General features: G+C 42.4%; 1 protein-coding gene across 6 annotated transcripts in view; it reads right to left on the bottom strand.

The window, feature by feature from the left end:
• Window positions 1-12546, bottom strand: part of PIK3AP1 (phosphoinositide-3-kinase adaptor protein 1) — a 121592-nt gene that overhangs the window by 44958 nt on the left and 64088 nt on the right. For all 6 annotated transcript variants that reach the window (XR_014026683.1, XM_081329586.1, XM_081329587.1 and 3 more), the window contains exon 10: window positions 8466-8648. Coding sequence is in view for 5 of the 6 variants with exons in the window: in XM_081329586.1 (XP_081185712.1) it covers window positions 8466-8648 (183 nt within the window). In the remaining variant the exon portion in view is untranslated. The remainder of the gene's footprint in view (window positions 1-8465; window positions 8649-12546) is intronic.

Raw genomic sequence — 12546 nt, 5'->3', positions numbered from 1 at the left:
AAATGTAGAAAACTATGTCAGGAGTTGTACCGTATGTGCTACCATGAAAAGAATTCCAGGGAAAACCCCTGGGCTACTGCACCCGGTGGCCGACCCTTCTCAACCATGGGAAGAAATAGCTATGGACTTTATTGTAGATCTACCCGAAAGTAGAGGAAATACTGTCATCTGGACTGTGATAGACCTGTTTTCGAAGCAGGCTCATTTTATTGCCTGGAAAGGACTCCCATCTGCCCAACAACTGACTAAATTGTTCCTGAAACATATCTACCGACTGCATAGCGCCCCTAAGCTAATAATTTAGGATAGAGGAGTGCAGTTCACAGCGAAATTTTGGAGGAGTTTCCTTAAATTAATTGGATCATCTCAAGGCTTATCATCTGCTTTTCATCCAGCCACCAATAGGGCTGCAGAATCCGCTAACAAAATGGTGAAGCAATATCTCAGATGCTATGTTTCCTACCAACAGACAAACTGGACTGACCTCTTCCCTTTCGCCGAGGTGGCTTACAGTAATTTTGTTCACAGCAGCACCAGCTACACGCCTTTCAGAATAGCCACAGGAAAAGAGTTCAACCCAATGCCTCTGAATACCCTCAGGTGCCCTCCGCATCCCAGATACTTAATCATTGGGTGAAGGGGTGGGAAGAAGTTTGGAGAAACACGAAAACAGTGTTAAAAAAGACTTCCAAGACTTATAAAAAACAGGCTGATAAAAAGAGGGCTCCCGAAAGAACATTCCAAGTTGGGGAAAAGGTTTACCTGACAACTAAATACTTATGCCTCAAATTTCCCAGCAAGAAATTAGGACCGAAATTCTTGGGTCCTTTCCCCATCATAAGGATCATCAACCCTGTCACAGTAGAATTAAAACTACCCAGGCTTTTAGGGAAAGTTCACCCTGTCTTCCATTGCAGCCTGCTGAAACCTTTCCAGGACTTCACCTTAAGACCTCCCCCTAAGAAGGCACCTCATAGTAGTGGGTCAGAGACACTAGGAAGTGAAAGGCATTCTTAACTCTAGAACCTTTAAAGGGAAATTGCAGTACCTAGTACAATGGAAGGGGTACTCGCTGTCTGAAGCTACTTGGGTGAAATCTAGCGATGTGAAGTCTGACCGACTCATCAAAACGTTTCATGAAAAAAAACCCAACAAACTAAGATAATCCCTGATATATGTTTTGTTTACATTACAGGATCTATCCTTTTTGTAAGGGGGGCCGGATGTCAATGCTGCAAATATTGGATGTTTTTGCTCTGACAATATAAGAGGCAGCCTTTTGCTTTAAACTGTTTCACTTTGAATCACTGAAGCCTGGGGGGGAGGAGGAGGGGAAGGTTGACCCGGTTGTTTTGATAAGATAAGAAATAGCCGCGCTACAGAAAGGAAGTGAAACTTTGCATGTTAAACTAATTGGAGAATGTGAATTATGACATGTAAATAAGGGAGGGAATGGTGCATGATACAATGTGTTAAGGGGAAGAGATTTCAGATTCTGGCATCTATTCATGAGTGCCGATGCTTCATTCTCATTATTATAGGCTTTTTAGAATAAACAATCATGGAATGTTCTTTGATCTGTCTTGTTAGTCAGAACCATGACACATGGCTTTTATAAAGACCAGACAATGTTTGATCAGGTATTGTTGAGATCAGACTAAAAGTTGATTAAGAAACTGTATAATTTTCTATTAAATTTAAAAATGAAAGATGAGCAAGTGAAAGAAACAATGATAACATGGGTAAAAAAATTTGGGCACAATATAGAATTAGAAAAATGGCAAAATCTTTGGGAAAGAAACTATAAATTGACAATGGCAACTGCCTATAAAGAAAATGTATATACAATGTTTGATAGAGGGCATTTACCACCTGCGAGATTAGCAAAAATGTTTAAAAACATGTTTAGTCTTTTGGAAGTGTAAGCAAAAACCAGGCACGTACTATCATCTTTGGGTGGACATACCCTAAAGCAAAGGAATTTTGGACAAAAATACATATTTGGTTAGAAAAGATGTTAAGAAAACATGTAGATTTTAAACCGGAACTATTTTTATTAGGTATAATATCAGAAAAATATGATAAAGAAAATGTATATTAATGTTGCATGTATTAACAGCAGCAAGAATTGTATTTGCTCAGCACTGGAAAAATGAAGAAACGCTATCTGAAGAAGAGATAATCAAGAAAATACTGGACTCTGCCAAGTATCCATCGTTATTGGCTCCTGAAAATTCTGGGCCCATTTTATCATACAATCTTTAACAAGTTCCGTTTCTGAATCTATTTCTATCAATGCATTATATATCCTTCTTATATGCGCTTGACTTTGATCTCTGATTTGTTTTACCAGATTTTCATCTGTTGTTGAAATGCCAATTTTCTGATCTTCTTTCCATCTAGCTTGTATCTAGCCATACTGAAACCAAGTTTGTACTACTTTTTCTTCTTTCAAAATATTAAATGGCTTTAATTGCCATACATTCCTTTCCAAACTAAGAATTTCTCTATATCTAATCACATCATGTTTAAATCCCACACTTATATTTTCTATCGCATATTTAGGTATAGCCCAGATTGGTATTTTATAATTTAACTTATAATTTAACTTATGTCGATATTTTTTCCAAACTCGCAGCAGGGCATATCTGTGTCCTAAAAACATTATCCACCTTTTTATCATACAATAAATATGCATGCCAACCATATTATTATTATTTATTTGACTTATATACCGCCCTATTCCCATAGGACTCAGGGCGGTTTACAGGGCAATTAAAACCATACAATACAAAAGTTAAAATAAATTTAAAAAAATTAATTAAATTTAAGCCCAAAAGTTAAAACTTTAAAACCCAATTAAAAACCCCTCAGTCTAGGCCAGACAGCTCAAAGAGCCAAGTTTTTAGGTCCCGGCGAAATGAACGGAGGTGGGGGCAGTCCTAAGTTCCATAAGAAGTTCGTTCCAAAGGGCAGGCGCACCCACAGAGAAGGCCCTCTCTCTGGGAGTCACCCGCCAGCAATCCTTCACCGGCAGTACCTTAAGAAGGCCTTCCCTGTGGGAGCGCACAGGACGATGGGGAGTTAATGTCGGCAGCAGGTGTTCTCTCAGATAATCCAGACCCAAGCCATTTAGGGCTTTATAGGTCATCACCAGCACCTTGAATCTCACCCGGAGGGCAACTGGAAGCCAATGCAGCTCGCGGAGTAGAGGTGTTACACGGGAGTATCCGGGGACTCCCATCACAACTCGCACGGCTGCATTCTGCACCAGCTGAAGCCTCCGAGTGGTCCTCAAGGGCAGCCCCATGTAGAGAGCGTTGCAGTAGTCTAGCCGGGAGGTCACGAGCACATGGGTGACTGTGCATAGGGCGTCTCGGTCCAGATAGGGCCGCAACTGGCGCACCAGGCGAACCTGGGCAAAAGCCCCCCTGGCCACGGCTCCTATATGATCTTCAAAACTGAGCTGTGAATCCAGGAGGACGCCCAAGTTGCAAACCCTATCAATGGGGGGTAACAGCTCACTCCCCCATCATTAACGATGGAACAAACTGGTTAACCTGAGATGCCGGTATGCACAGCCACTCAGTCTTGGCAAGATTGAGACGAAGCCTGTTTCTCCCCATCCAAACCTGGACCGCCTCCAGGCAACGGGACATCACAGCGAGGGCATCACTGGGTTGGTTCAGGGTGGAAAGAAAAAGTTGGGTATCATCAGCATACTGATGATACCCCACCCCGAAACCAAGAATGAGCTTGCCCAGCGGCTTCATATAGATGTTGAACAAGAGGGGAGAGAGGACCGACCCCTGAGGAACTCCAAAAACGAGAGACCGTGGGGCGGACCTCTGTCCTCCCATCAACACCGACTGCGAACGGCCCAGGAGGTAGGAGGAGAACCGCTGTAAAACAGTGCCTCCCACTCCCAGCCCCCTGAGATGTCACAGTAGGATACCATGGTCGATGGTATCAAAAGCCGCTGAGAGGTCTAATAGGACTAGGACAGAGGAACATCCCCTGTCCCGAGCCCGCCAGAGATCATTCACCAGCACAACCAATGGCGTCTCCGTGCAGGCCTGAAGCCCGATTGGTACAGGTCAAGATAATCAGTTTCCTCCAGGAACAGAGGAAGCTGATGCGCCACCACACTCTCAACAACCTTCGCCAAAAAGCGGAGGTTGGAGACCGGACGATAGTTATTGAAAATGGCTGGGTCCAGGGCACGCTTCTTGAGAAGGGGTCTCACCACCGCCTCCTTCAAGGCGGCGGGAAAGACACCCTCACTCAGAGAGGCAGATATCACTGCCTGGAACCAGCCTCGTGTCTCCTCCTGAGCTGAATAAACCAGCCAGGAGGGGCATGGGTCCAATAAACAGGTGGTAGAGCTCATCCTCCCCATAATCCTGTCCACTTCCTTGGGAGTCACAGGATCAAACTCAGTCCAGATAATACTCTCAAGACCGCTCGAAAATGGCAAAAACCTTTCTACAATAGACAGAACTTCTGATTTATGTAAAAAATCTCTTAAGGTAGCTTGGGACAACTAGAATACTTTTGTCCTAGTGGAATTGTTCAAAATTGCTGGGTCCAGGACAGGCTTCTTGAGAAGGGGCCTCACCACCGCCTCCTTCAAGGCGGCGGGGAGTACACCCTCCCTCAAAGAAGCAGTTATTACTGCCTGGAACCAGCCTCATGTCGCCTCCCGGGCCGCATAAACCAGCCAGGAGGGGCACGGGTCTAATAAACAAGTGGTGGAGCTCAGTCTCCTCATGATCCTGCCCACGTCATCAGGGGTCACAGGATTGAACTCAGTCCAGATAACATGCTCAAGACCACTCGATTCCTCCACATCAGACTCTGCCCAGAGTCCAAACCGGCCCGGATCTGAGCGATTTTGTCCGCCAGATGATGACTAAACTCCTCAGCCCGCCCCTGTAAGGGCTCCTCCCTCATCTCCTGATTAAGGAGAGAGCGAGTCACCCTAAACAGGGCAGCCGGGTGATTATCTGCAGACGCAATGAGGGCAGCGAAGTAATTAGACTTCGCCGTCCTCATCACCGCGAGATAAGACCTTGTAAAGGTTCTTAGTCGCAATTGGTCTGATTCAGACTGGGTGGACCTCCAACCGCTCTTTAGACCCCGTCTCCGACGCTTCATCTCCTGGAGCTCCACAGAAAACCATGAGGCCCAACAGGATCTGTGCCGGGTCAGGGGTCGCAAGGGTACCACACGGTCGAGTACCTCGGTGGCTGCCCTTTCCCAGGCATCCACCAAGGCATTGGCTGGGCTGTGAGTGAGGGAGATAGGTAAAACCCAAGTGCCATCTGTAACCGTTCCCGGTCCATTAGGCGCCTGGGGCAGAACCACCTGGTCGGCTCCGCAGCCCAGCAGCGGGGGGTAGCATAGCGGAAGACCAGCTGCAGGAGATAGTGATCGGACCATGACAGGGGGACAATAGTTGGCAACCCCCCTCCCAGATCATCCAACCACTGTCCAGATAAGAAAACCAGGTCGAGAGTGTGACCCCCCCAATGAGTCGGGCCCTGAATTACTTGGGTCAGGTCCATGGCTGTCATGGAAGCCATGAACTCCCAAGTTAACTCTGACGACTCTCCCAGGGAAGGCAGGTTGAAGTCAGCCAGAACTATGAGCCTGGGAAACTCCACCGTCAACCCTGAGAGGGTGTCGAGCAGCCCGGGCAGGGCTGTTGCCACACAGCTGGGGCGCCAGGTATGTTAGTAACAGGCCCAACTGAACCCGAGGGCCACACCTCAGGAGGAGGGACTCACTCCCACCTATCTGCACAACGGTGGTCTCCCGCGGACATAGGGTTTCCCGTATCACCGCCACCCCACTGCCCCTACCCTGAGCCCGTGGCTGGTGTAGCACATAGAAACCTGGAGGGCATAACTCAGTCAGAGGGACCCCTCCCTCCGAGCCCAACCAGGTTTCTGTAATGCATGCCAGATCCGCATGTTCCTCCTCGATCAAATCCCGGATGAGGGGAGCCTTGTTTACAACGGATCTGGCATTAAAATACACATATAATAAATCACATCCCTCAATATTCAATAGTCTTCCTTCTGTTAAATTAAACCAATTACTAATCGATGATAAAGCCGCAACCTCATAATATAATTTAAAGTTGGGCATTTTAAGACCACCTCTTTCACGTATATCTTGCATTATCTTAAGTTTTACTCTCGGTCTTTTCCCTGCCCATATAAGTTTATTAATACCTTTCTGCCATTCCTCCAAATTTGAATCTTTTTTAAGTATAGGTATCATTTGAAACAAATATAAAATTTTTGGTAAAACATTCATTTTCACAGCTGCAATTCTTCCCAATAAGGACAATTGTAATTTTCTCCAACTATCTAACTCTTTTTGTACTTTTAACCATAACAATTCATAATTATTTTTATATAATTTCACATTTGAAACTGAAAGATATACCCCCAAATATTTAATCTTTTTAACTATTTCAAATCCCGTTAATTTTCCTAGAACTTCCTTTTGTTCTATAGTCATATTTTTAGACAATATTTTAGTTTTTTGCCTATTTACCTTAAATCTAGAAACTTGTCCATATTGCAAAATTATATCCATTAGATCTGTAACCGATTGTGTTGGTTGGCTTAACGTAATAACCAAGTCATCCGCAAACGCTCTCAATCTGTACTCTTGGTCTTTTATTTTAATTCCCTTGATTTTGTTTCAATCATGTATCTTAATCAATAATATTTCCAATGTTCAAACAAACAACAAAGGTGACAATGGACACCCCTGTCTTGTACCCTTTTCAATATTACATGCTTCTGTCAAACTACCATTAATTATTATTTGAGCTGTTTGCTTCTGATATATTGCTCTAATAGGTTGTAAAAACTTATCCCCAAACTCCATCTTCTCTAATACTTTAAATAAAAATTGCCAATTCAATTGATCAAAAGCCTTTTCAGCATCCAAAAAGATCAGCGCTGCAGAGACTTAATTATTTCTCTCCAAAAATTCCAATAAATCTACAATATGTCTCACATTATTTTTCATTTCTCTACCACCTATAAATCCTGTTTGGTCACTATGAATCATTTGCTGCATAACCTTCATTAATCTATTTGCTAAAATTTTAGCAAATATCTTATAATCAGTATTTAAAAGCGATATTGGTCTATAATTTTTAGTTTGAGTAAGATCTTGATCTTCCTTTGGAATCAACGATATAAAAGCTGTTTTCCACGATGGAGGCACTTCTCCTCCAGATTGAATTGTTCTAAATAATTCTTTTAAAGGTTCCACCATTTCTAACTGTAAATTTTTATAATTTGGGTCAGGAATGTAAAATTCACGCAGGCACAAAGTTTAAGAGAGAACTTTTATAAAATGTTTTATAGATGGCATTTAGATCCTAAAAAATTAGCATGTATGTATCCAAATTATCAGCCTAAATGTTGGAGGTGTGGTTGTGATGACGCAACGTATTATCATATATGGTGGACTTGTAAAAAAGTTAAAGCTTTTTGGATTAAAATTTGGTGGAATATGCAAAAGATATTTAAGAAAAAGATAAGGTTTTCTCCACAGTTATTTTTGTTGGGTATTATTACAGACTGTACTGTGATAGAGACTAAATTGATGTTGAATTTAATAACGGCAGCAAGCCTTTTGGTATCGCAATATTGGAAGAAAGAGGAACTGCCTACTATAGAGGAATGGACCTTGAAAGTTTCAAGCTTGGCAGAAATGGCAAAAATTTCAGCATATTTGAAAGAACAATCGCAACAGAGATACATATCAGAGTGGAAAAGATGGATTGATTATATTCAGAATAAATATGGGACTAAAAAGTTTCATTTAGCATATGAATATTAGTATAATTATTGGATTTATAAGAAGTATTATTATTTAATCATGTTTAAAGGGAGTTAAAGTGCGATAAGATTTAAAGTGTATTTACTGTTTGATAGCTTATTTTAGCTTAAGTTTGTTAGGGGTAATACCCTGTATTCAGCTCTGGGAAGTCAGGGGGGAGGGGGAGGGAGGGGAAATTGGGTGGGGGAGGGGAGGGAAGGAGTTTATGTTTAAAATGTATTGTAAAACTTTTCAATAAAAAAAGAAAAGAAAATACTGGACTCTGCAGAAATGGATAGACCTATGCTAAAGATTATAGAAAGAGAAGATAGAGAACATTTTCAAATATGGGATGTATTTTATCAATGGCTGGAAAAACAGGGTAGAGATTAGGATTATAATATGTATTACCAAGTAAAACAAATGGACACAGACAACACGTTGTTTACCAAGCACCTATGAATTGTAAATATAGAAAACTAATAAAATATTATAATAAAAGAAGCAAAAAAATTCTGAAATAAGTATTTGATATCTGTAAAAATGGACATTTTCCCCCTCCTACTCTATAAATGTCTATCAAAAAAGTTATCAGATTTTTGTTCACTAGTCACCTTTATAAATGTATGGTTCTTTGTCTTCTTGTATGGAGGAGAGATCAGGTCTTGGAACAGGAACAGGTGGCCTGTTGACCATTTCCTGAGGAAAGCTGTCTTGTTCCACAGTATGGTAGACATCTTTGTCTTCACTTTGATGGTAGATACCTTCCTTAGGTTCTGGTATCTCCAAATTAACACCTATAAAAGGAAATCATATTAAAAATGAAAACAAACAAAAATGAATAAACAATATGGGAGCCTTGGAACTGCAGCAATTCACTGCTTTTCTAAGTGTCCCTAGGTGCTCAAACACCTTTTATTCAAATGGAGACCTTGGGGAGATGGGGATTTCCTTCTGTAAGAAAATGGGGTGGTTGAAAATGCAGCGATTCGCTGCGTTTTCAAGCTTTGCATTTGCACACTGAAGGAGTTCCCCATCTCCCCAAGGTCTCCGTTCAGGTAAAAAGTGTTTGAGCAGCAGCGGCTTGAATTTCTCCACTCAGTCCGAGTGGAAGGAAATGGAGGCACAGAGTAAGATTGCTGTCAATAAGGTCAGCATATGTGAGTGAGCAGTGCACCCACATCTTCTTGAGAGCGATCTGCTCTAAGCCTCAGGTTTCTTCCTTTCAGATGGAGTGGAGAAATTTATTTCTTTATTTATTTTTATTTTAATCCCATTTATATCCCACCCTTCTCCGAAGACTCAGGGCGGCTTACAATTTAAGCACAAACCAATGTGCTTAGCAATAGCCTTCATTCTATGTATATGCCTGCTTATTAGGACTTTCAGGCCCCCCCAAGCGGCATTATTACATAGTCAGCTTATGATAATATAATAAATACAATACTATACTATACTATACTATACTATACTATACTATACTATACTATACTATACTATACTATACTATACTATATTATACTAAAAAGGTAAAGGTAAAGGTTCCCCCGCACATGCGTGCTAGTCGTTTCCGACTCTAGGGGCCGGTGCTCATCTCCATTTCAAAGCCGAAGAGCCAGCGTTTGTCCGAGGACGTCTCCGTGGTCATGTGGCCGGCATGACTAGACGCCAAAGGCGCACGGAACGCTGTTACCTTCCCACCGGAGTGGTCCCTATTTTTCCACTTGCATTTTTACGTGCTTTCGAACTGCTAGGTTGGCAGAAGCTGGGACGAGTAACAGGCGCTCACTCTGCTACGCGGCACTTGGGATTCGACCCGCCAAACTGCCGACCTTCCGATCGACAAGCTCAGCATTCTAACCCACTGAGCCACCGCGTCCCTATACTATACTATACTATACTATACTATACTATACTATACTATACTATACTATACTATACTATACTATAATATAATATAATATAATATAATATAATATAATATAATATAATATAATATATTTGTTGTTGTTAGCTGCGAAGTCGTGTCCGACCCATCGCGACCCTATGGACAACATTCCTCCAGGCCTTCCTGTCTTCTACCATCTTCTGGAGTCCATTTAAGCTCACGCCTACTGCTTCAGTGACTCCATCCAGCCACCTCATTCTCTGTCGTCCCCTTCTTCTATTGCCCTCGATCTTTCCCAGCATTAGGCTCTTCTCCAGTGAGTCCTTCCTTCTCATTAGGTGGCCAAAGTATTTGAGTTTTAGCTTCAGGATCTGGCCTTCTAAAGAGCAGTCAGGATTGATCTCCTCTAGGACTGACCGGTTTGATCGCCTTGCGGTCCAAGGGACTCGCAGGAGTCTTCTCCAGCACCATAGTTCAAAGGCCTCAATTCTTTGGCGCTCAGCCTTTCTTATGGTCCAACTTTCACTGCCATACATTGCAACTGGGAAGACCATAGCCTTGACTATACGCACTTTTGTTGACAGGGTGATGTCTCTGCTTTTTAGTGTGCTGTCTAGATTTGCCATGGCTTTCCTCCCCAGGAGCAAGCGTCTTTTAATTTCTTGGCTACAGTCCCCATCTGCAGTGATCTTGGAGCCCAGGAAAACAAAATCTGTCACTACCTCCATTTCTTCCCCATCTATTTGCCAGGAATTGAGAGGGCCAGATGCCATGATCTTGGTTTTCTTAATGTTAAGTTTCAACCCAAGTTTTGCACTCTCCTTCTTCACCCGCAACAAGAGGCTCTTTAGTTCTTCTTCACTTTCTGCCATTAGAGTGGTATCATCTGCGTATCTTAGGTTGTTGATATTTCTTCCGGCAATCTTAATTCCAACTTTTGATTCATCTAGCCCTGCCTTTCTCATGATGTGCTCTGCATATAAGTTAAATAGGCAGGGCGACAGTATACAGCCTTGCCGGACTCCTTTCCCAATTTTGAACCAATCAGTGGTTCCGTGTCCAGTTCTCACTGTTGCTTCTTGACCCGCATATAGGTTTCTCAAGAGACAAATAAGATGGTCTGGTACTCCCATCTCTTTAAGAACTTGCCACAGTTTGTTATGATCCACACAATCAAAGGCTTTAGCATAGTCAATGAAGCAGAAGTAGATGTTTTTCTGGAACTCCCTAGCTTTCTCCATGATCCAGCGTATGTTGGCAATTTGATCTCTAGTTCCTCTGCCTCTTCGAAATCCTGCCTGTACTTCTGGTAGTTCTCGATCCACATACTGCTGAAGTCTAGCTTGTAGGATTTTAAGCATGACTTTACTAGCATGAGAAATGAGTGCAATGGTGCGATAGTTTGAACATTCTTTGGCACTGCCTTTCTTTGGAATTGGAATGTAAACTGATCTTTTCCAATCCTGTGGCCACTGTTGAGTTTTCCAAATTTGCTGGCAAATTGAGTGTAGCACTTTTACTGCACTGTCTTTTAAGATTTTGAATAGCTCAGCTGGAATACTGTCACCTCCACTAGCTTTGTTGTTGCTCAGCTTTTCTAAGGCCCACTTCACCTCACATTCTAGGATGTCTGGCTCGAGGTCAGTGACCACCTCATTGTGATTATCTGGGACGTTAAGCTCATTCTTGTATAGTTCTTCTGTGTAATTTTGCCACCTCTTCTTAATCTCTTCTGCCTCTGTTAGGTCCCTGCCATTTTGGTCCTTTATCATGCCCATTTTTGCATGAAACGTTCCCTTCATCTCTCCAATTTTCTTGAAAAGATCTCTGGTCCTCCCTATTCTATTGTTTTCTTCTATTTCTTTGCACTGTTCATTTAAGAAGGCATTCTTATCTCTTCTAGCTATTCTCTGGAATTCTGCATTCAATTGGGCATATCTATGTTTTTCTCCCTTGCCTTTCGCTTCCCTCCTTTCCTCAGCTATTTGCAAAGCTTCCTCAGACAGCCATTTTGCTTTCTTGCATTTCTTTTTCTTTGGGATGGTTTTGGTTGCTACCTGTTGTACAATGTCGCGAACCTCTGTCCATAGTTCTTCAGGCACTCTGTCTATCAGATCTAATTCCTTAAATCTATTTGTCACCTCTACTGTATATTCAACAGGGATATGATTTAATTCATACCTGAGTGGCCTAGTGCTTTTCCCTACTTTCTTCAGTTTAAGCCTAAACTTTGCAAGGAGAAGCTCATGGTCTGAGCCACAGTCAGCTCCTGGTCTTGTTTTTACCGACTGTATAGAGCTTCTCCATCTTTGGCTGCAGAGCATATAGTCAATCTGATTTCTGTGTTGACCGTCTGGTGATGTCCATGTGTAGAGCCGTCTCTTGGGTTGTTGGAAAAGAGTGTTTGCTATGACCATCGTATTCTCTTGACAAAATTCTATCAGCCTGTGCCCTGCTTCATTTTGTACTCCAAGGCCAAACTTGCCTGTTATTCCAGTTATCTTTTGGCTTCCTACTTTAGCATTCCAATCCCCCATGATGATAAGGACATCATTTTTTGGTGTTACTTCTATAACGTGCTGTAGGGCTTCATAGAACCGGTCAATTTCATCCTCTTCAGCACTGGTGGTTGGGGCATAGACTTGGACTACTGTGATATTGAATGGTTTGCCTTGGATTCGAACTGAGATCATTCTGTCATTTTGAGGATTGTATCCCAGTATTGATTTTCCTACTCTTTTATTGACTATGAAGGCTACTCCATTTCTTCTGAGGGATTCTTGCCCGCAGTAGTATACCTGATGGTC

Source organism: Vipera berus (assembly GCF_964194415.1).
Source record: "Vipera berus genome assembly, chromosome: 5".
Taxonomy (NCBI): Eukaryota; Metazoa; Chordata; class Lepidosauria; order Squamata; family Viperidae; genus Vipera; species Vipera berus.
This window is presented reverse-complemented; position numbering and strand designations above follow the sequence as displayed.